Source organism: Xiphophorus hellerii, chromosome 17 (genome assembly GCF_003331165.1).
Source record: "Xiphophorus hellerii strain 12219 chromosome 17, Xiphophorus_hellerii-4.1, whole genome shotgun sequence".
Taxonomy (NCBI): Eukaryota; Metazoa; Chordata; class Actinopteri; order Cyprinodontiformes; family Poeciliidae; genus Xiphophorus; species Xiphophorus hellerii.
In genome coordinates, this window is record NC_045688.1 from 2,325,584 (window position 1) to 2,351,210 (window position 25,627).

Here is a 25,627-nt window from a genome sequence, read left to right on the forward strand (position 1 = left end):
TTAGAAAGACAGATGAAAAATGTTCAGAAATGTTTATTAGTGTGCCAATCAAAACAATTTTAAATTAAAAACGACAAAATGATAAAAAAAATTATCCAGCTGTTTTTGGCTTCTTGCTTCTTGGTGTCTGGAAAAAAAGCCGTTTCAAAAACCTTTGGAATCAGCAGGCTTTGAACCGTTACCTAGCAACACTAGCAGAGCTCAGCCCGTCACCTAGCAACCCAAACTGAGCTCCAGCACATTTGATCACATTTGTATAATTGCACATCTGTTTGCAGCCAATTTCACATGTGAGTTTAAACGTTACTCTGGTCGTTCAGTCAGAGCGATGCTGGAGTAGGGGATAAGATTGTTATGATGGATGGTTTGAACTTCCTCCTTTCATTTCCTCTGGGATTTGAGGTCAGAGTATTATTTGGGCTTCTGGTTGTAAGAAATATACTTGTTGCCATGGTTACACATCTTAATTGTTCGAAAGTAAAAAAAGCTTAGCAGCTGCACAGTAACAGAACATTTCAGTGTTTAAGTTTGTTATTTTCATTTAAAGTATTTCTTAGCTTTGGTCAGGAATTGTTTCCTTACATTTCTCAAGAGATCTGACTGATAAATTCAACATGTTTTCTGGATCTCAAGTGGGATTTTAAGAGCTTTTTAAAAGCATTTTGATGTTTAACAGCATAAAAACCTCCAGAGTTATTCCTGCCTCCGCAGCTCCGAGCAGCAGCAAACCTTTTCAAGTTTCTTTGTTCTGGGAAAGACAGCCGTCATTGTTTTATGGAATATTTATGGCCGGAGCGTCTGCGGATCACCTCGGATGGCGGCGGCAGCCGGCCGACAGCTGAGTGGCCTGCAGCTCCGTGAGCATCCGTTTTTCATGAGCCGGCGCTTCGCTTTGGTCCATCTGCTGCTGCGCTCGCCCCGGAGCCTCGGCTGGAGAGAGAGAGAGCAACGGCCAGGGCGGGAAAAAAAGATGCAAGGAAGAGATGAAAAGATGCAGGAGTCAGGGAGAGGGAGAGTGTCTGTTTGAGAGAGCGCTGCGCCGCGGGCGCTGCTGCCCGCGCGTCTCTGTGGAGCCCAGATGGAGCCAGAACTCCACAGAACACATTAGTCCACTTGGAGGGTTCCCACACACACTGAGAGGAATTCACCTGAGCCTGCCGCCGCAAGATTTCCACCCAGCTGGACGAGCCCAACGACTTCCTACGGAGGCCCGGAGAGGCCACTTAGCGCTCCGAATGAAGAGAGAGACCGAGACGGAACTGGACTCTGTCCAAGTTCTGGTTCAGAGACGGAGAGAAAGTGGAGCAGCAGAACTCCGAGACCCAAAAGGATTTCTGCTACACTCAACAGACTTGGTTCCTGTGTTTGGACTTTTGGCTTCACATCTAAAGGTTCTGTTCAGTCCGCTTCAGTCCAACTCCAGTCCCTTTGCCCAGAAAGTCCGGTTCGTTCTGGGAGGTGTGGACGCTAATCAAACTCTGGTCCTCCAAACCTCCGTCTGGGTTCAGTTGAAGTGAACTCTGGTGCGGTTCGAATGAATATGTGAACGCCAAGCAGACTGGAGCAGGAAGTGGACTATAGTGCAGAGCATTCTGGGTAAATGTAACCAGAACAAAAGTGCTGGCTTAGCTGTAAAGGGAGAAATGGCTCATAGTTTTTTTACCAAAGACTAAAGAGAAATCTTCCAACCACTAAAATCTGACAAGACTCCATTTTTGTTCACGTTTCATGAAGAAGGAAGTTGCTTTCAGTGTCTTCAGAGGTATTTGTGTCATTTCCTTCAGTGGTTCTTGGTGCAGCGCCCCCACAGGCCAGGAGGGGAACAGGTTGCTCACAGGGTTTGGTTGGTTTGACTCAGAACAGAGAGAAAGAACCACATCTGTCCAGAATAAGTAGTTCAAACATTCTAGTCATTAATGTTAATATTTAAAACGCTAACTGAGGCTTGTAGAATCTGAAACACCTCAAAGCTGCTGACGGCGTTCCACAGAGATCCACCTTTACACCACTCCTGTTTTCATGGATGTCCTCAAAAGATGTCAATCGTTTTGTTTCCATCCAATTGACAAGTAAATTTTGAGTGAACTTTTAAAATGTCGCAAAAAAGAACATGCAAACTGGGAGCATTAAAATTCAGTGGTTTGGAGCGAATCAACCAGGCTACGCAGACAGTGATTTCACCAGACGTTGATTCTACGTTACAGCCGGAAAGAACAAGATGTGGAGATTCACTTACAGAGTCTTGACTTTGTAAATGTCAAGTTTGGTGCCAATTTTGTGCCTTACCAGTTTGCCTTACCAACTTTCCCAGCAAACAAATGGGAGAGTGTGCTACGTCAGAACTTAATTGTGAAATTTAACAAACTTTTTCGGAAAAGTCAATAAAAAAAACACCTCAAAGTGAGCATAAAAACTTCGTTGCGAAATTGAGGACATTATTTCAGATTTCACTTTTTCTAATGTGATAAATTAAAACATTTTACTCAAAAATCTCCATGATTACTTTGGGATTCTGACACATTCAGAGTTATTTTATCTCCTCTGTGTTTCAAATCATCTGCAGAATCATTTCTGCTTAATTTAAGGTTTCCATCCTCATTTGATCAGTCATCCATCACTCAGTCCTGATCTGTCAGATATTTAACAGTGATAACAGGAAGTCTTATTGTGGAGGAGTGCAGGTGATGTTTGGGGAAGCGGCTCGCTCCGTGCTGAACACTCCGAACGCCACGAGCCGCCCGCAGGATTTCCTGCAGTTAGACCCGTTTCGCTCAGCTGAGGTTGGTGGGTTTAACTCTGCTTCACCCTCAGCAGACAGAAAATAACTCAACTTACAAGATCCCAGTAAAACGTTTAACGGGACGGATCCATGATTTCATGTTTAAATTCTGACCCAGAAATCTGAATGTTGAAGCAGATCAACCTTTATTTTAAATTTCTTTGAAAAACTGTCAGTTTTGCAACCAAGTGGGACGTTTTCCTGTTGCCGTATTTACTTTGAAAAAGTAATAAATAGTTCTTATTGTTACTTTTATCACAAGAGAACAAAATATTGTGACAAAACTTAAAGTCCATATTGCTCTCTGATAATCAGAACAACAACCAAACAGTTTTAGCAACTAAATACCTGTTTTCTAATCCAGCTCAGATTATATTGGAGATTCATAACATAAATGTTATAAAGTGAGATTAAAGGAAGTAAAGTTTGAGCCGGACTTTGCTTCATTCCTGCTTTAAGTCGTTCTAGTGTGTGTGTGTGTGTCTGTGTGTGTTTGCAGAGCAGCTTCCCCGCTCTGTCCCTTTAAATTCGTAGCTCAGCTCATCATTTCTGCCTGCCGTTCTCAGGGGAGCTCGATGCCCTGCATGACAACAGATGGAGCCCTGAGGCTGTGGGACCGCACACGGATACAAAGAGGGGCGGGGGAAGCTGGGCTAAAAACTGATGTCAACATCAGTACAACGCCACGGAGAAAAGCCAGGAATAAAAACAAGATGGACTGGATGAACACAATCCACAGCAGAAGACTGAACTCATCCAACAATCCTACACTGTTGGGTTAAACAACAACTGACTGAATTTAAAGTCGACTTATTACGCTTAAGATAGATTTATGACAGAACATGCTGGAGGTTATGTGGGTCGAATCAAGCCGGCCACTTTCATATTTTTTGGAGCTGTCCTAAACTATTTTCCTACTGGGAGACAATTAAGCAAAGTGTAGAGTTTGTTATTGGGGTCAATCTTGTTCTGAGCTTTGAGACGATGTTCTTGGGCAGACGACCAAACTGTGTAAAGGGATTCTATAAAACATACATGTTCAATATAATGCTTACTGCCAGCAAGAAAGCAATCACTCGAAAATGGATGACTGATAAAACACCCACACTACAAGACTGGATAAACATAATCCAAGACATTCGCAAGATGGAGGAACTGACATTTGCACTGAAACTGGAGCAAGACAGATTTGAAAGATCCTGGACCCCATGGCAAACTTTCATGGACTCCAGATCTGAAAACGATGACAATGAGGTGACACCCACTGTTCTTTAGCTACTCTGTTCGATGTATACTGTTTTACAGTTCAGGAAAGTTTTTATGACGTGGTACCAGTTTGTTAATTCTTTTTTCTCCCCGTTCCTCTGAGAGGGACTGGGGCGGAAGAAGGAAAAAAAAAAAAAAAATGGAACACTAAATACCGGTGGTAGGATAACCACAGGAAGGGGTATGTTGTACGGACCAATATGTTAAACTGAATGGATGCTAGTATATGTCTGTACCACCTTTTGTAAATGGAGGAGATACACGTCCTCCGTGTTGTTCCATAATAAAAATTTGAATAAAAAAAAAAAGATAGATTTATGGTCTATTCATTTCATTTTTTACACAAAACCAATATTAGATAATCAGACTTAGTCTGGTCCTGTCAGAATGAGCTGTTTTAAGGCCTCTGTCACTTTAAATCCAACTAAGCTGCTGCTTGTCAACTCAGAATTGCAATTCTACAGCCGTACATTCTAGAAAAGCAGACGTGGAGCCTCCTGCGCAACCAATAAGAATGCAGTAAGTGGTTTCTGGACTGTAAGTCAACAACACTTACAGCAGTAAAACCAGCTGACCAAACGTGCTGGAGCTTAACTTGGGTTGCTAGGTAACGGTGCGATGTGACTTAATCAGAAAAGTTTTAAACAGCTCATTTTCCAAAACCAATAAACATTAAATTTTGGCGTTTGTTTTTAGAAGCAGTAGAAAACCAAATGGAATTACAAAAATGTGCAAAATGTGAATTTTGCAAAAAAAAAAAAGGTAATCTTTGATCCTATTGTTTTCCTTTAGGCTAAAGTCTTTAGCAGTCTGGAAGTTCTTAATAAAGGATCCAAAACAATCAGGATCAAGGCCTTTAAACACTTTGATATTTACACAATAATTATAAAACAATTTCTCATTCTGAATCTAAACAAATATCTTTAAGAACTGCGTTCCGTTTTGTATTAAGTTCTGGTTTCCTTTCTGTGGTCCAACAACAGGAACAGATGGAGAAGTGGAATGCAGCCTTTTGTTTCTGCTCTGAAATAAGCTAATAAGCTAACCTGCTGCATGACAGCGTTAAGTGGAAAAATTAAAGCTCATTTCATCTATCTTGCAAAATGATGCTAGTAATTATGGTAATGACACCAAAATATTTCTACACGTTCATCTGTTCAACAGACAGCAACAGCTTGTGTTGTCTGGGTAACTGATTGTGTCGTCAGGTCAGCAAAAAGCCGAGCTGCTGAATGCTTCTGGACATTTGGTGAGAATTTGGTAGAGCAGAAAATGCTCATTTTGGTTTTATGGCAACCCTATGCTAACGTGGAGAAATGCTAACATTTAAGCTGTAATGTTTGGGGCCTTTATACTAAAATCCATCATGCTAAAGCTAGTGCTAACAGCACAAATGCTAATAGCTTTAACCCTAACAGCATTAACATTAAGTGTAGTTACGCTCCAATAGTTCCAGTGCCTTTAATGCTAATGGTCCCAATGTTAATGCTAATAAGTTGATGAAGGGTGGGGTTAACATAACCATTGTAAAAAATGTAATTATTTAAAACATTTACAAAAATATTTACAACATTTTAGAATCATCCAAAGGATAGTAATAACTGCCACAAAATCTGGATCCATTTAAAAAAATAACTTTTCACATTAAACAAAACTGAAAAAGAGAAGCATTCAGATATTAAATCCGTTGCTACACTTCATTAATTTATATTTACTTTTAGAGATAAAGAGATTAGTAAATGAAGAGGATAAACATTTATCTCTGACATCACAGCAGAGAGAAATGGGGCGGAGCCTGAAAGTTTATTTAAATGTTTGATGTTTACTTTAAGTTAAAGTTTGTTAAAAGCTTTTAATGCAGTTACCACTCAGTTTAAATACTATGAGCATAAATATCTAGTCCCACAGTCAGTGGGTTAAAGGAAATCTTCTCAGCTTTCTTGACCAGTCGGTGAAAAGGTTTTGACCTTTCCGTGACCTGATCTGCAGCACATCATCTCAGTTTGGTTCAACCTGTTAATGCAGCTAATATCAGAGCAAAGGTCAAGAGAGGAAAATTAAATGTCAGACCTATTCCAGGCTCGCACCAACAAACAGGAAGTCGGACTGAAAGAGAATTCCTAATGTGACGAATGAATGTGGACAGGGACAAAGTGTCTGACTTATCCAATATGGAGGCGCAGTGATCACGCTAGCTAGCTCGTCTGGGTGTGGAGATGAAACGAGGAAACGCTCCACTTTAACGCAGCTAATTGGCTCTGGCAGCACAGGAGCGTAAAACACAAACAAACAGGAAAACAAAGCAAGGACAGGAAATTTAAAGAGATGGATTCTGACTGTTTGGATTTGATTTATTAACTCAGACAGGAGAGAGGAGGCTGTAAACATACGTCGCATCTCACATGAGAAAACGCTACGAGTTTAAAAACCCAAACAGCTGCTGAATGCATCTGATTAGTGTTCCCATGACAACATAAAACCGACTTTCTCCTTTTAAAGTTTTGTGTTGATTAATCGTCCTTTTAAAGTTTCTCAGCAGCAGCACTTTTATGACTCAGATGTTATTCTCATTGGAAATGCTGTTTGAATTCCTCTGAATGTGCTAAAATATCTTTCATATTAATTTACAAACTCAGAAATCTGAACAATCACACATCAATCATATTTCTAAATATTATCCTTCAGATTTAAACCTGAAACATTGAATGTGAAACCATAAACAATAATTTTATCTACAAAGAGACTATTACACTCTCAGGATGCAATTGGAAAGGATTAAAATACATATTTTTATTTTAAACTACTTGATTCCTAAAGCAGGCTTCTGATTGGCTAAGAGGTCCTTGTGACGACTCCTTCCCTACGGGCCAGAGTTAGAACAGTTTTAGTTTTTTTTATTACAGTTTAGTTTTAATTATTTTCTAGAGTGTGTTTGCTAGTTTTTATTAGTTAAATATTGTTGTTTTTTTGTTCAGTTTGTATTAGTTACAGTAGTAGTTTTAGTTTTTTATGCTTTGGTTAATTTCTAGGTGCAGAATTCAATTATGTAAACATTGATTGGGTGATGAAGACTCAACAGAAGATACTATTTTAAAAAGATATATTCAATTATTGTAAAACAACCAAATGACTCTGATGTTTTCTCACAATTTTTGCTGTGGCCATTTTGCAGATTAGCATAAATTTGCACATTTATTGAAGTGAAACCTTTTAATCAGTTCAGGTAATATTGAACTTTTTTTCTCTTGCATATCTTTGTTTTTATCTTCTTTAGTTTATATTTTACAAAATAGATTTCATCATAATTACTAATAAACATCTAAAACATCAAATAAAATTGTTGCTCAAAGATTATTACTGATTTTTTTGACTAATTGTTTAATAATTATGTTTGTGGATAAAGATTAATGAGGCTCTTCAGCTGCTAGAGACCATCTGATTTTATCCGCTATTTTTTACTGATATTTCATAAATGGGTAATAAAATGTGTAATCCGTCACAGAAATAAAGCAAAGTGGTTTTTTAATGCCTTGTTTCTTTAGATGATTATGAGCGGTTCCTCTGAAACAGAAAAAGTGCATCACTGTGAGCTGAAAAGACTTTGACCTCATTGTAGATTTACTTCCCGTGTAGTCCTTTTATATCTATTAAAATTAATGGCCTATATTTTTTTATGTCGACTTCAGCTGAAGGTTTTTCTTTCTTTTTTTCCCTTTTCTTAACAGAACCAACATTGAACCGAGTCGTTTTCTTCTGGAGTGTAAATGTTTAATGGAGCCGGTACTGCATGAGTCTAAATACAGAAAGTTAGAAATAAATCTGGTGGAAGCCCAAGGCCACAAGCCACAGAGAAAACAGGAAACCTTTCTGGTTTTTACTCTGTTTAGTTCAGATTTAGGAAAAGTGGCAGGGGCGGAGCCAAAATGGGGCCAGGCGGTGCCACCGGCCCAGTAATGGTCAATACTAACGGAAATATTTCATCTGGAAACTGTTAATCACTTTAAATTACATGAAAAAAGTTGTTTTAAAGAAGGTAAGTTATTCTAGGGTATGCAAAAAATACGATAAAATTAATAGTTTATATATATATGTGTCTAAATAAAACTGAATATGGGTGGAATGTAAAAAGATTTAACTGGTTATTTAACTCTGCATCAAAATCAAATCCATAATATATGAAATTGATAATATCATTAATTGATTATTGAAATAATTGTCAACTAATTAGTAATCGATGAATTATTAACTGGAAAATACATAAAAAAGCCAATTTGCTGAAAGGAAAACATATTCAGAGCAGTAATTAAGCCAAAACTGTACAAAAAGTAAAAACCTGCTGCAATTAAGAAAAAAACAAAAATGTGGTCTGGAAAAATCAATTAACACCGTTTTCATTAAATTATTAATCGAATAATCCACTATACTGATGTTAAGTCAAGTAATAAAAAAGTACAATTTTCTTATTTAAAAAAATTGTTTCAATCATATTGAAAACACCAAGGTATATGCCAATTTCTTAATCCAATAAATCAGAATAATGGATAAAATAAACTATTACTAACATAACAATTGATCACTATAATAGTCAATGTTATATTCCAAGTATTTTTCTGTTTAAAAAAAGATTAAATTACACCATCCCAGACTAAAACAAGGCCCAACTTTAGTGCTGACTGAATAAAACTAAAACTAATTTAAGCAGAGAAAAGAAAACAAGGTTCTAAAGGACGGCTTGGGGCTGGTGTTCATCTGAATGACAGTCACGCCTCCGAATGTAAATCAAAATGACCAAAACATGAACTACGCTCCTTTAGCCCTGTGCACTGCACAGAAAACAACGACATCATTTTTCAGAGTCGCTCCAATGACGGATGTTATTTCAACCTGGACACTCAGAAAAACTTCTCTGGTTCAAACAGGAAAGTTTTAGCTTTACAGGAAGCAGAAATTCAGTTTTTACTGAGATAATACAGTAAATATAGTAAAAATGACCTCAGCAATTCAGTTCAAAAACTTTAATATTCGACATGATCTGTTGATGAAATTTAAAACAACACTCAGTAGGTTTTTAATTAGCAGAATTAAAAACAGATTTATTTTAAAGTTAACAGAGAATTTGGGAATTTCCAGATTTAAATGTAGAAAAATTAAACTACAATATAAAAAATACTTAAAGATGAAGAACAGTAGCAGCTCATTCAATAACCAACCAGGCTTTTAAAATTCAGAAGCTGAAATTTGTTTTCAAAGATTTTTATACCAATAATTGATTAATCGTTGGAAAATCAATTATTTGTCTGAATAATTGATAACTGAAATAATCATTAAATGTAGTCCTAATAATTATTTTTTTATTTAGCAGGTAAAAATAAAAACCATAGTATTCTGTGATTATAATAAAAAATAAAATATTAGAAGTTTAGTTTATATTTTCGGCATCCAAAGGTTTGGATATTCCTGTTGTAAATTAAGTTAGGAGGAGCTAGAAATCCTCTGGTAAACCTCTGAAGCTGAAGAAAACAAAAACTGACTGCCTGACCTTTGACACAGAGGGCAAAAGGTTAACATCCCAAACCGGATCAGAGATAACAGAACTCTAGCAGAATGAAGACAAACTGAACATCTCCTGAACAAGGCCACAAGAATCAGACACAAAGTTCACAGCTGAACAGAACCAGAACCAGGACATCCGCAGCCTTACCTAGCTTCGGCAGGGAGTACTGCACTTTGAAGTAGTCCTCATAAAATCCCAGCAGCCTCTTGGTGATGTGCAGAGCGTAGTCGCCCGCGCCGCTGGAGACGGCGTCCGGCCGGGCGTACAGACGGATCTGAGGACGGACAGAGAGACGAGTGAGACGGATCTGAGGTCGGACACACGAGCAGGAAATTGGAATTAGCGCCTCTTCATTTCCACGGAGAACAAAGCCGAGTCATTAAAGTCCGAGTCAAACAGGAAATGAAACTCGGCTGAGACAGTTGGAATAAAACTGGATTTACAGCAGCAGGAAAAAGTTTTAAAGGTTTAAATCCCAAAAAACACAGAACTAATTTGATCAATTACCAAACCTGCCTGGTCACATGATGCTCCACTGATGACCCAGTTTATGAAAAGCTCCTGAGTGACATCATCGGATGTCACGATAATATTCAGCTGGACAATAAATCGTCTCAGAAGTTATTACAATAAACGATAATATTGTTTTGAAAACATTTTAATAAACATTTAATACTGAAACTGGAAGACATTTTAAATATCTAGAATAAATGAACAAAAGATAAATAAAATGAATTATGACGTCTCTGGACACAAAACTGTCCTTCAGAAAAAAAACTGGTTGAGACCAAAACACCAAACTGGAAACTTTTATCTGGTTTTTGGTAAAAGAGAAAAACTAAATATGCAAATAGAAATTATTGAGCTTGTTTTAGTTTATCATGTCATTAATTGATTTATTGATTTTTACATCAACACCATGCGGTTTATTTCTAAATTGTTTCTGTTGGGATGCACCAATCCGATACCAATATCTGTATCGGTACCGATATTGAAATAAAATCTAGATCAAGTATCGTGACACAGGGCAGATCTATTCAGTCTAATTCTATGCTTTATTATTAATTTTACATTACATTTAGAATTACTAATTGCACTTTCTGAACCATTTGAAAGAAGATTTGTTAGTTTATTTTTACAGGTAGTTAACATATTGTTTCTGTTGGTTTATTATTTATTTTATATTTGTTGTTCCACTTCTGAATGAATGTTTATTTTGAAATTCTAACTTTTTAACTTTGTAGCAAACTGAAACCCAGCATATGTTCTCCATCCTCCCAAACTGCATTTTCTTTAAATATTTCAGATCTGCTCTACAGACACCAAGGGAATCCATGGTGCTCCAGGGTAGATCCCAGAACTGAGCTGGTCTGATTGTTTTTCAGTAAATCAGTTCACAGTTGGAAGCAAAGAGGATTTGAAGGCCGTCAGTTTCAGAGTCTCGTCTGTATTCTGTTCACAGCGTCCGATTATTCCCTCTCTCACGCACCGAAGGCGTGTTCCAGCATGTTTATTAGCAGGCGAGCCAGACGGCTTCCTGTCGGCTCCCCGTACGCACGGACAGAAACAGAAATTAAATTAAAGGGCCGGTCTAGACGCTCTGAATACGGCGGGACGAGATGGATCAAGCCCTGACACAAAAAGGCCATTCCACTGGATTTATGCTGGGAGAAATCGATTCAGCACTTTTATGACCACTCTCCAAGTGTCTGTGTGTGGAGGCGCTTTAAGGGTCAGAGAACATCATGTAACCAATGCAGAGTTTATGCTAACAGTAAAAATCTATCCGGCTGCTTCACGGCACAAATACTAATTTAGCACAAACCGTCTGCAGGAAGGAGCAGAATGAGTTTTTATTACGACTGTTGTCTCTAGTAAAGTTGCTTTAGACTTTACTTTCCGATCAGGTGGGATAGTTATGATTTTACTGAAAACATGTTTTCTGTGTCTTAGGCTGAATTATTTTATGGGAAATTTGCAGTTTGTTTCATGAGACAAAACTACAAACCCCATCAGTTTTTTCTGCAGCCTGTGACGGATTCTGCTCCAGAAATGGATTCATAACCTTTTTACAGAATTAAAGTCAGCACGTTTTTACTGCATTATCCTCCAAAAACTCTTTCATTTTGGGAAAATCACAGATTTGGTCTGAATTTATGTTTTTTCGTCCAATCAGGGGAGAGATGAGAAGCTTCTAATGTACTTTTGTAACATGCATTGACAGGTTTTAGTGGGATATACGCTCCATCTTGACTGGAATGAGGCCTGAAGTGGTTTGAGGCAAATTCTCGACAACAGTCCACAAGCAGATGATTTTTCAATGCAGTTGCATTGGATTTTATTTCAAAGCATGGGATTAAAAGGAAATGTATTTTAAATTTCAAAGATGTTTTTCTATTTAAATCTAGCAATCCTGTTTTTTTTAAACAAAGATATATTTTCCTCCACGTAACTTTCCTCTATTTTTGTTGATAAATCCCAAAATATCCCAATAAAAACAAAATAAAACAGAAGTGTAGGTTCTAAAATATGGACGGTACCTGAATCTCTGGTTATACAGCTGCCATATTTTCACTCATGACTCACAGATTTTCTGAATATTTTAGGTTTTCATTAAAAGAATAAACATGAAGCAGAGAGGTGCAACAGAACCAGAGTCCTGGCCCGGTTGGATCCAGCTCTGCAGTGATTGTTGAATAAAAATGCAGCTCCTGTCTCTTCATCCGGCTGCAGCCAGCTAACTGAATATCGGCTCAGAGTGAGAGGATTTATTGAAATGTGGGCCGGCCGCCGGGGAGCTGCTGAATTCAGAAGAGTCTCCTGAGGATTCCTTAAACGCCCGCGGTCGTGTTCTCCCCGCTGAGATCCCGAACGCGTCGCATTTTCCAGCAGGCTTCAGAGTTTTGCTCCCTTCAGGCTGAAGTTCGCTGAAACTGAGGCAGCGGCGGAGACAGGAAGCCGCCTCTCCGTGGATTCCCCCCAGAGAGACGAAAACATGCAGCTCTGCTGGAGCTGAAACTTTAAATTACCTCCAGGTGAGAAGCAGGAAGATCCGTCAGTCACATCCGTCAGTTGTGAGGAGGAGCTTCCCGACTGAAACATGGCGTCTGCTCATCCGGAAAAAACTAAAAACTTTTAAATTTGGGTATCTAAAATGAAGGCCTTGTGTGTTTTACAGCACAATCAAGTGTCAATGTTACCTTCAGGTGTCATAAAATGCTGTTTGTATCATATATGACTGTAAGAGAATTTAACTATTTTAACGCCTTGAAATTGGGCCTCTGTCTCTTTAAAAACTCCTGCTCTTTCTGAAGCTCCGCCTTCAGGAAGTGATCACAACATGGCTCCTCTATTAACCCTTTAACAACATTTTTATCCCTGAGCAGCAGCTCCTTTAACGAGCTCAAGTTCCACCAGGTGTTTGCTAATTGCTGCTGGCTAGTCTGAAGGAGCTGAGTGGAGGAGGAGCTACAGCTATGAAGGAGCTGAGTGGAGGAGGAGCTACAGCTACAAAGGCGGGGCTAGGTCCACCCAGGCATTTGCACAGTAGTATGGTTGCCATGGAGATTAAAGGATTTCTTAAACATGCATAAAAAAATTTAAGGAAAACTCCAGGTTTTGTTTTTGATGAAGGAAAAACATAAAATAGTTTAAAAGTCAAAAAAGTAGATTCTGTATGTTATTGCCCCTTTAATTTCATTAAAAGAAAGTTGGTCTTTAATCTTTTAATCACAGCTCATTAATTTTGTCTCGACAGAAATTTAATTTCACACTAAGCATTCTTTTTTCCGTAGGACTTTTGACAGGCAAAAGTTTGAGTCGCCCTCACATCTTCATTCTGTGTTCTGTGATTTGAAGCAGTTGAGGCTACCGCTAAGTAGCTGCTAGCATACCTTAGAAGCTAGCTAGCTTTATTGCATCTATCACAGATTAGTGCAAATTTATTGTCAGCTGACTGGAAAAAGTTTGTACATTGGTTCTGTTGGTGTTTTTAAGTGCTGTCCTGGTGCAGAATTATCAAATAAATTTTCATGTCAGTATGTTTAAATTGTTTATTGTATCAGCCGACATCAAACTTCAGATATCGGAAGTGAAAAAAGTGGATCCATTCCAAGCCAGGACAATTGATTGACACGATATTTCATGATATTTAGTAAATGTGGAAAGGCAGAGTGACCTCTGGAAACATTTATTACTTTTAAAATGATAGTGGCACAAATTAAAATATTTGCAATACAAACATTTTACACCAATTTTGTTTAATTTGAAGGATCAGAAACAGGAAGCTGCTCTTCCTGCATCATGTGCAAACAAACACAGATGAAAAACGGTCGATAAAAGCTCGGTTCTGTTAGTTTTTTAAAAAATGAACCCGACCTCCTGCACAGCAATAAGCTCCTCTCAGCAGCAGAAAGGAAAAGCTTCACACTCCCTCCTGGACATCCAAACGGTTTCTGTGGCAACAGGCGAAGTTGACAAAACTCTCAAATTGCACCTTGAACTTCTCCAAATCGATACGGCGGATTGTGAAGCGAAGGACCCAGAACCATCTGGGTTTCTGAGGAGAACCGGCGCCTTGGGCCAATCAGAAGCTGATCTCTATAACTTATGGCGCCAGCATCATAAAGTCGGGATTCACTCGCTTGGTGTTTGAAAAGACTGAAGCATCAGTCAGGATTCTCTCCTCCAATCAGACGGCAGATCCATCCTCTCTCTCTCCTCTCCTTGTTATCTCTTCGCTCGTCCGTGACTTCCCTGCCGGCGCTGCGGCGCTCCGTCTGTTGCCCTTGGATGATGGATGGGGTGATGGACGCTCGGTTGCCACGGTAATTTGATGGATGGTTTAACAACCGGTAGCGACGCTGACGGCGCCTCGGCCGGTTCCGGTCCTTGACTCCGGGATCAACGGGCCTCAGACGGCCAACGGAACCAACGGCGCCGCTGACCCGGCACCGCTGCGCCACAGATAGGTCCAATCAGACGACACGACAGCGGGCGGGCGGCGCCGCCCAGGTCGCGACCCCAGGAAGACAAATCAAGACGAAACATCTGTGTCCACTTCAGAGGGAGCAGAACCAGAAAAGTTCTGATGAAACCAGTTCAGTTTGTTGGACTGGCTTCAGTCCAACAAACAGACAAAACTGACGTTTTATCAAGAGTTCAATTCTTTTTTTATTGGAGGCAGAGGAAAGACGGTTATTTTAGTAATCGGATGTTTTAAAACGCCTGTTTTAAGTTAGGAATAAAGTCAAAGATGCAAATAAAGGATTAAATTCCATTTTTAAAATAATAAAATGCAACAGCAGCATTCCTCTAGTGAACGCTTCTTCGTTTATAATAACTGCAGCTAAAAAATATTTAGAAACGTTCAGCTCTTTCTGCTCGATTTGTCATTTCAATAAGGCTGAACTGGTGATCATCTTTCAGATTAACTGATTCATAATTGATAGAAAAAGTTGCTTAAATGACGATTTTTTGCAGAATTTGAACCAGGTGAATCTAAAACTGATACTAAAGGAGTTCTGGGTTGAACTCAGATAACTGGGTCTTTTCATCGTAAAGGCAAAGGTTTATATGGTTTGTACAGTTTTGGATTAATTACTGCTATAAATATGTAATTATTTGAGCAAATAGATTTTCTTGTATATGATTAATGGATTCCTAAATTATTTGGTGATTATTTTAAGAATCAATTAATTGCGATTCATCCAGGCCATCTTAACATGATCTAAACCATTCGACTGTAACTCAGTTTCTGTCATTTAAAATAGAAACATTGCGTTTCTGTTTGACTATGTTCTACAAACTGTTTACAGTGAACATCTGGAAGATGTTTTCTATCTTTATTTTTCCATTTTGTTCCTCCATCACTGACAGGAAGTAGTTTTCCAGGTAACTGACACTAAATCCCAACGAAGCGTTTTTATCCCGACGATCCGACACATTCCTGACGGACAGCTGTTTGAAACGGAGTCTGGACAGGAAGGCGATCACTAGTCTGCAGGGGTAGCTACTTAACGAGCGTCGCTACGTTGTTAGCATCGGCAGCTGAACAATCTGACAACGTTTAGTTATGACAAAGTTATGAGATCCAAAGTAAATAATAATTAATTCAAAATGCTCCTGTTTAATTAATGCTATTTATGGTGATAATGTCGGCATTTTTCCATACTTTTAAGGTTTAAACAAGAAAGATTTTAAACTCTGGATCATTAAAAACATTTTTCATTATGATAAAATCTCCTTAATCTCTGATTAAAGCAACAGAAGCAGCAGTTTTTATATTAAATCCTGACCTTACCTGCAGTTTATGGTCCTGCCGCGGCATTAATGTGACCTTTATTGTCATTACTGAATGTTAATGTGACATTTTCTGTCATCACTGGATTTTATGGGAACTCGAGAATAAATCAATAAAGAGGAGGATATTTATTAATCTAAGGATTAATAAATCCTCATGGTTTTTTGAAAATAAAACCGACCATCAATAAATCATAGACACTAGAAACATAGAAAAAACGTAACACTTTTAGACAGAAAGAAAACCTGCATTTACAGAGGGACCATTTATATAAAATATAAGTCAAAAGTGGATTATGATAAACGTCTTCCACAGAATCATACCTCCTTAGAGAAACAGCCTGACTTTATATCTCAAACTATGATTTTAAATCTTACAATTGTGACTTTGAAGGGTTAAAAGTATGACTTTGAATCTTAAATTTACGATTTTATGTCGCATAATTGTTATTTAAAAGTCAACATTATGACTAACTCAATTATAATCTTAAAATTTGTAAGTATGACTTCCTGTTGGGCTTTTATTTTTTCTTTTATGGCATAAGTGGGCTTCCATACAAAACAGAGGAAGACGAGGTTAAAATGTTTCTGCAGCAACTAAACCGAGTCAGACAGATGAGATTCAGATCATATTAATAAAAAAAGCAGCCAAGATCCTTCTGGTAACACTGCAATGGCCTAGTCAAAGTCTAGATGTCAAACCAACGGAGAATCTGATGCTCTCCATCCAATCTGACTGACCTTTGGCTGTTTTCAAAAACACAAAATCCAAAACTCAGAGGGATTCAATTACAAACATACAGCACAAATCTAGAGTTTTTAGTTTTTTAAATTAAATAATTTATAATTATGTTCCGCGTTACGTTGACATTTCCCATAAAATCCCGACATATCAGGCGTTTTCCCTCCAGTGTTGCAGGTTTCATGTATTTTCCAGCAGAGCGCCAACATGATCCACGCTGTTTCTGGTTTGAACCTGGACAACGTTCACCTGTAGCTCTGTTAAAATGTTAAAACGCCGTCGTTCCCATGGCGATTAGCTGATAAACACGCAGCCGGTTGGTGGGAACAATGAGCCAAATGCTAAAGACGGGGTTTAGTGAAGCGAGGCCAGCGCAGCGGGTCATTCCTCCGTTTGTTTGGATTCTTTAATCCTCGCTGAAGGAGAAGCTTCTCATTACAGGAACAGGGATTCTCACTGAGACGCATCACAATAAAGGAAGCAGACAAGCAGCTGTTTATGAGACGAGAGAACAATGGAGAGCTGATTATGAAAGCTGGAAGAGTCCCAGTCTGAGTCGCTGCGTCGCAGATGGAAACGATTCCTGTTGCTGCCTGATGAAGTTTTATTCTCACCATAAAGACGTTATTACCAGCCTACATCTGCTGAGAGCGACCATCATCGCTTTCTGTCTCGTTAGCTTGTTTGCACAACGGTTCAGGTGTGTAAAGGAACTTCAATCACCTCACAGGAGATCCAGTTTAACCTTTGACCTCAGAGTTCAAATTACTGACCTGATGCTCTGCAGTTTATCACCAACATCTTTTTAGTAGCAATAAAAACACAAACTGCACAGGATTCAGACCGGACTGGACTGATATGATGAATATATGATGATAGGCACGATCAATATCAATAGATATTAATATTTAATATTCAATATATAGAATACTCATTGAACCGCACAGCATTCTGGGAAATGTAGGTTAAAGGGTTAAGCTGCTCAACCTCTCACAGCTAGCTAAGCTAAGTTGGTGGAATCAGCTAACTCACTCTTTGGTTGCTTAGCAACAACATGTTGAGTAAGAAGCAGTTTCAAGTTCCCCCAACTTTGGTTGCTTAGCTAGCTAGCTAGCATGTGAGCTAAGCAGCTAGCTGTACGAAGGTTACTATAAATGAACTAAAAATAAAAACTGAAACTGAGAAAACATTTCCTTTAACTGTAATAAATAAATACAGTAATAAATGGGGGAAAACTTATGCATTTATAAAACATGATAGAATGGAAATGGTATAATAATGCAGGAACACATTTTCAAAGATCAATAAACTTTAAATTCTAATAACATTTAACACTGGAACTGGAAGACATTTTAAATATGCAAAAATAAATAAAACAACAAATAAAATAGATTATGAAATATCTGTAAACAAAATTTCGCTAAAAAAAAAGTCTAGATGAGACGAAAACACCAAACTGAAGACTTTAATTAGCTGGTTTTGGTAGAAAGAGGAAAAAAAAGAGACCAACAATAAATTGTGTAAATGGAAACTATTGACTTTGTTTTCATTTATCATATGATTAATTAATTTGTTGCCGGCCTGTTGAGTGTAACTTCCGTCAGAGCCTCGTATTAAAACCAGACTGCGTGTTTCTGAGCGTTTATTAACGCCGGACAGCCGGAGAAAGCGTTTGTGACAGAAGAAGCCGTTTGATTGGTCAGGATGGGGACGGTTGACGTTTTATTTGTCCTCCTCTCAGAGCGTCGCAGGAGGAAGAGGAGGAAGAGGAGGCACGGCAGGATTAACGTTCCTGTCAGAGGAAGCTGCTCCGCAAACAGACAGCAGCGTCCCGGCTGCCTCCGGGCCAAACAGCGATCTTAATACGAGACACACAGAGCCCATCCAGCAGATGTTTGTAGACACAACAATCTGCATCTGCTGCTTTCTGGAAGCTTTACAGCTCCTGACAAAATGAACACATCCTGGGTTTTTAAATGGAGCCCAGCTTCCTGTTAATCTCCCATCAGGCCTTGCGTCCTGCTGACGGGACCATGTCTTCACGGATTATCACAGGCAAACAGCAGGAAGAGGCTGAGAGAATCCATTCTTTCAACACTCTGCTGGAAAATCGGAGCTTTTTGATGGTTTCGACTGGTGGACCATTTGATGTGTTCACAGTTCTCTGTGTGAAGAATGAGATCTGATGTGCTGCTCAACATCAAGCGGAAAGGTTCTCACTGCTGCAGCGTTTAAAATGTGTTCATCAGGACTGATGACGGTTCTTCCTAAATGGTCTCAGATATTCCAGAACTCTGTTCAGATGAAGGTTTTTACCATTTACATGTCGATTTGTCCAGTTAGGAAGAGGAAGTCATTAGAAATAAATGTTTAAAAGAAGACGTTTAAAATCTAACAGCTGGAACCCCATCTGGGCATTTAAAAGCTCTCTACAATCATTATAATGAGAGCAAAACTTTGTCAATATTCCAATAATGTGGAAAAAAAACACAATTTTGCAATTTTGTATAAATGATTTAAAATGAATTAATTTGTTTATTTGCATCTTTTAATATGTTTATAATAATGTACATGATAAATATGTTTTATCAGATTATTAATTGTCAAAATAATTTTTACTAAAATAATTGTTAGTTTCAGGCCAAATACAGTACAGACCAAAAGTTTGGACACACTTTCTCATTGAATTCAATGAGAAAGTGTGTCCAAACTTTTGGTCTGTACTGTATCTATCAGGACATTCTGGTGACAAAGTCTCTCAAACTCACGGTAAGCTAATGCTACGTTTGTGAATGAAAGACATTAAATTCATCATTTCCAGTCTGTCATTCATTCAGCTCAGACACAAAGTAAGAAATGCAGCTAATTATTGCTGGTAACGTGCAGAAGGAATAAATAAATAACAGACACCGTGTTTACTGTAGATGTGGAAAAAAAATATATATAAAAAAATCAAAAATCAGCCAATCATCTGCGGATCGACACAAAGGAAAAAGGATCTTTGGAGGAAATTAGTTGTTCTCCCTCAATCATTGTTTGGTGTTACCATACAGGTTTGCTGTAAAATAATAATAATAAAAAAGTATTTTCCCATTTTTCTGTTTACATCTACTGCAGTTCCACATCATCATCATCATCTGTCGGGTTTCCAGAAGACTAACAGTTTTAGAAACCTTTAGTAAGTAGATAAATCAATCAGCCGGCAGCCTGTGAGAGTTTCTGGCTGATATTTTCTCTTCAGATGGAGTCGGTTTCAGTTTTCAGGTCGTGTGTTTCAGAATTCCCTGAAGTGTCTTTCAAGTCGCGGTTGTTCGTTTTGGCCTCACCGTTATGGAGCCGTTACCGACTGAACTGAGGGATGTTTTCTTTCTCTCTCAAGTGGAAAATGTCAAAAAAAACAAAACAAAAACAGCCTCAGGCTTAAAAGGGGTAAAAAGCGAAAATGGGAAGGGAAGCTAGCGGTGCGCTGAACAAACTCCCAGAGGATGTTTTGGTGTCATCAGAGGCGTGTTGGGCCCGCAGCGCAGCCGGGCACCGCAGGAACAAAGAGGCCGGGGTTTCTGGATGCTCTGCCCTCAACCCGCAGATCTCCACTGGAAACACGGGGGTCGTCTGGGAAGCATGTTTCCCGTCAGCTGACGTTTCCACGGTTTGGTATAAAAATAGGAGAAGGGCAAAAATAAGATGGATCTGTTGGCGTTTTCCTCCGTCTCAGAGCGCTGGAGGCTGCTGATGGTTATAAACGACCCAGATACGAGGCGCCATTAAAGCCAGATTCCTCCTAAATTATAATTCTGTAACAAGGAGACAAAGGCTGCGTGTGTCGGAGCATCGTCCTTGAGCTCCTGGCAGACGAGATGGATGAGCTGTAATTACACTGATAGAGATGATGGGGGGCGAACAAGGTCGCGCCTGGTCTGTGTCCTTGTGTTGGAAGTCCGACGTGTCGACGTGCATGTTTGAGTTCGAAGCGTTACGTTTGGAAACGGATGAGGAGAAAATCAAGTGAAAACAGCGACGGCAGAACGATTTGACTTTCAAATCAGAATCCAGAGAGCAGAAACAAAATCAAACTGAGACCAAAGTTCAGCTTATCTGGGATCCCGTCTAAAGCTGCTCCTGTTATTATTTACCTAAAATATCCCAATAGTTGATGGGAATTTTCTGCAGCTTTATTTCTGAGCTGACTGTTGCATTGTTTGTTGATTTAATACAAAATCCTTTATCAGCTCAAACAGTTGACTTAGTTCTTACTCTGCAGTAAGTATTTTTGTCTGGTTTCAAGTGCAAATTTTTCACTACGCTTCAGATAAGACAAAACTAAGTAATTCCTCAACAAGATGTGGGAGCTTGTTTTGAGTAAATAATTCATTAATATTGCTGAAAAATACTAGTTTCACTGGCAGATTATCTCATTTACAACATGAGAAAAATGTCTTGTTATAAGGACAAAGATTCATCGGCCTGGTTTATCCCTGCGGTTCCCAGCTGGACGTTAATGCAGCGATTTTAAAATTCTGCTCTACATTCAACTAAGGAAGAAGGAGAAATCCATGCTGGTCACTTTTAAAATAACAACACAAGTAAAAGTGGATGGGAGTCCCAGCAGCCTAATGAAGCCCAGAGCAGCAGCAAGGCAGGAAGTTTCTTATCAGGAGATTATCGCCTGTTCACATCTTAATTACCGTCTTCACCTTCAGATAACAAGCAGCTGCTGATTTTATTGGATCATCTGCAGACAATCCACTGATATCTGCAGGTTCGGCTCCACAGACTGCAGGTAAAGTAGCTGCAGCTCTGATAAACCGTCGTTTCAACGTCTCATTTTATCCCAACGGACCAGCAGCATCATCTAGCATCAAAACCACCTTACAGAAATATTCACACCCTTAAACTTTTCCAGATTTCATCATTTTACAACAGAAGTTTAGTTGGTGGACAGAACTTTCTGATTATCAACCTTTAGGGAACGAAAAAGTCTCACATTTTACTGACAAGTGAACGCACCATATGGAAGAGCTAATGAGTTAGTTGGCCACACCCCTAACTATATACTATACTATAACCAAGTCATCGGGGGAAGTTAAGCTTTCTCACTTTAGAGTTTATTTTGTACAAACGTTTAGCTGAAACAACATAAGTTTCATTTTCCGCTGTTGGTGTATAAACGGACGTCTGTCAGCACTGATCAGCTCAAACTGGACAAGCTTGGTGGTTTTTCTGTTTTGTGACTTAAACATGAAAAACATTCAGTCAAAACAAGTTGAAAAAGAAACACATCAGATTATTTAAGGTGATTTTCCCCATAAACACTCAGAGGTCGGCGTTATTTAAATTAAATCCCAGAGATGTTCGTTGTTGAAGCACAAATCCAACATCTAAAAGCTTTAAAGAGCTGAATCTGCGCCGTCACTCATTCATCCTCGCTTGTTTTCTCCTGCCGGCTGCTGATATAAAGCCATTATTCCCCCAATCAGAGCTTAATTATGTCAATTATTGTGTGATGGTAATGACTGCAGCTCTTATCTCCTGCTTCAACCCCAGAGATGAGGACTGATGGATGTGAGAGAAAACAGGCTGGAGTCGTTCTTGCGCCAGTTTCAGACATTTTTTCCACTTCCAACAAACAAACAAACAAACGGCGTTTCCAAGACAGAGAGGCTGAGACTCACCGCCACGCCGCTGCTGGTCTGCGTCTCCCTGTAGGTGAAGTTGCAGACGGCCCAGGCCAGGTAGTAGGTGGACATGCGGGGCGTCCGGGCGAAGCGGTCGGTCACCCAGCCGTCTTCGTCCGGCCAGCTGCTGTCCACCGGCATGTTGGACAGAGACGTGTATTGCGAGTCGTGGCGGAGGCTCAGGGAGAAGGTGGCCTTGTAGACGGGCTCGTCGAAGCAGGGGAAGGCCTTCCGGGCGTGGATCGGGCTGAACTGGGTCACTGCCAGGTACCTGGACAGGGAGACAAAACATCAGCACCAGAAGGTCCAACTCATCCTGGACTGAAACGGTTCTGCTCCTCATCGTCTTGGACGTTCTCCACAATCTACAGATTCAGCTGTGGAAGTGGATCCAAGTGGTTCTGCTCCAAACGAACCTCAGGTTGGTTCCACCGCTCTGGACTTTATTAATGTCAGCAACAGTAAAACCATTTTCCTGTGATTCTGATGAGAAAAATCCATCAACACAAACCCACAGAGCTCCAAAGTCAGCAACTCAACCCGGCATTTCTTTAATAAAACTCAGACCTTTACTGGAAATGACAGAACTTCACACTCCGTCTGCCAGATTTCACCTTTTTTCCTTATTTTATCTCTTCTGCTTTCATTCAATCGCCTCTCTGACCTCCCTCTGTTAGAGACAGAGGTCTGTGTCAATATGGCCGCCGCCCGCCGGGTCCAGCAGCAATCATCTCCACAATAAAAACGCTTTGCCTTTTTCTGCCAAACACAGAGGAAAAATAGCGAGCTGCTCCTCCAGCTGCTGATCTGGTGGAGCAAAACTCCTTCAGCAGCTCAGTGAACTAGAGACTGGTTCTCTGCATCACATCTACATCCAAAGAGATTTCATTTCTGTCAACCTGGCCGTGACTTTTGACCCCAGCAGGGAGAAACAACATCTTATAGAAAACCTGAGCAAACGCAACAAAACACTGTCAGAAAGTCTCAAAATGTTTCTAAGACGACTAATTTACAGAAAAACAAGATTAACTCATAAAGATCTCAGCATCTTCATAACCAAGCCCAGCACTTTCTCCTACTACTCTCCAATTTTGCATTATTTGCTGTTATTTTGACTTTTCACTTTATGCTTTCATAAATTGCCTTCACTGTAAAAACACAAAATCTTACCAAGTACTTTTGGTTTAGTTTCCAGTTACACCTGAAATAAGACAAAACTAAACAAAAAGTTTGTTTTAGGTCAATAATTCTTTATAGTTAATTAAAATTATTAGTTTTATCAACTGAAAAGAAAAGGATGAAGCCAAAAGCTGCTGTCATTTCATTACTGTCAAGGTTTCTTCTCTTAACAGTTTAATTAAAAATAAAAACCAAACTTATAAAATAACGGCTAAATGTTGAAGGTAAAAGTTGTCTTGGACAAAAGCAAACATCATCTCACATTTTTAACAATGTAATTCTACATCCAACAGTAAAAAATTAATTCAACTCACCAAAATGTTTGTCTTTAATAAACTTGTGTTTCGGTTCATTAGCTGACTAATCTTAAATTGTGAGTAATCCGGTTTAAACTGGAGCAGAACCAAACCTTCATCCTCACTCTCTGCTAGTCGTGACATTTAATGCTGCTGCAGTTCAAATAAATCTGAGCTGAAATCAAATGAAGCCTGGAATTAACCAATCAAAGGTGTTTTTGTTGCTTAATTAAGTTTTCTCATGCTGGATTAGGTGCTTTTCACGAATGAATGTGAAGGCAGAGCCTGGATGAGTTTAAAGCCAGGTGACCGGCAGCTCAGTGGGACGCGTCGTGTTGGAGATGCATCGTGTGCGTGACCTCTGCATGACCTCTGCAGAGCAGCAGCGGTCCAACCTGACGGGCCCACTGTGGATCTGCTGTGTGACATTTACAGTCTGATATCCAGGAAACCTTTCAACCTGATAATGCAGCAAAGTTGGAGATTCAATAAACTCTGCAGCAACATTTCACAGCAGAATGAAAACAAAATGCTGGAGAAGTTTCATTATTTCAACTCTAATGTGACAAAAAGTAATAATACAAGAGGTGGAGAGCAAAGAAAGATCAGCTGTAAATAAATCAATTAATCATATGATAAATTAAAATTAGCTCAATACTTTATAGTTTATCTTTTCTAGATGATAAAAGTCTTCAGTCTGGTGTTTTGGTCTCATCTAGCTCTTCTTTTTCAACATAATTAATTTTATATGTTGTTTTATTTTGATATTTAAAATGTCTTCCAGTTCCAGTATTAAATGTTCAATGGAATTTAAAGTTTATTGATCTTTGAGAATGTGCTCTTGCATTAATATGCCATTACCGTTATATTGCTTGAAAATTGTTAAAAAACAATATTATTGTTTATCGCTTTAACCGTGGGACAGTTTCCCATCCAGCTAAATGTTGTGACTGTGTTGGGAGGATTCCACGATGCGCTTGTCGTTTCCCTAACGAGGAGAATCGTGGTTAACGAGGACGGATCGGACTTCATGATGGACGAGACGCTTTATGAGGAGACCAGAGTTGGAAGAAGCTGATTGGTCAAACAGATCTACCTCCTCTCATCACCAGCAGCGGCAGCGGTGGCAGCTGCATCACCAGCAGCAGCAGCATCAGCAGCAGCATCACCAGCAGCATCACCAGCAGCAGCAGCAGCAGCAGCAGCAGCAGCAGCAGCAGCAGCAGCAGCGGCAGCATCAGCATCACCAGCAGCAGCAGCAGCAGCAGCAGTGGCAGCAGCAGCAGCAGCGGCAGCAGCAGCATCACCAGCATCACTAGCGGCGGCGGCGGAAGCTGCAGCAGCAGCAGCAGCAGTTCCTCTGTGACTCTCCCTCCAGCTGAAGCAGTAATCCAGTGCTGGATGAGTTGATGTGGATCAATACTGACCTCTCCACTCTGCAGCGCGGCTGTCAGAGAGCAATCAACCCAACATGGCCGCCAGCTGAGGCTGCTTCTCAGCATTAACTGTCCCTGAGTGTCTCTGGACCCAAGAGCTGCAGGACGGTCACACAAGCCTCCACAGTCCCACTGGAGGACTCCATCCGAGTGGGAACCCACTCTGCAGAATCACTTTACCACTCAGGAATATCCCATCTATTAAAAACTAAAATACAAACTAAAAAATCTATTAAAAAAACTAAAATAGCAGGACATTTGATTTCTGGAGATGATTTGGTTAGAACATGGAGGAACAAGGATGTTTATTTGGCAGAATTCAGTAGATTCATTTAAACGGGTTGGTAAGGTCCTAACTGATGATGGGAGTTTTCTCTACTTACTTTAAATCCACGGTCAT

General features: G+C 39.5%; 1 protein-coding gene across 1 annotated transcript in view; it reads right to left on the reverse strand.

Annotated features, from left to right (window-relative positions):
* Positions 1 to 25,627, reverse strand: part of LOC116736546 (thyrotropin-releasing hormone-degrading ectoenzyme) — a 153,888-nt gene that overhangs the window by 102,963 nt on the left and 25,298 nt on the right. Inside the window, exons 3-4 of the mRNA XM_032589039.1 lie at positions 22,314 to 22,587; positions 9,747 to 9,873 (exon numbers count right to left, since the gene is read on the reverse strand). Coding sequence (XP_032444930.1) covers positions 9,747 to 9,873; positions 22,314 to 22,587 — 401 coding nt within the window. The remainder of the gene's footprint in view (positions 1 to 9,746; positions 9,874 to 22,313; positions 22,588 to 25,627) is intronic.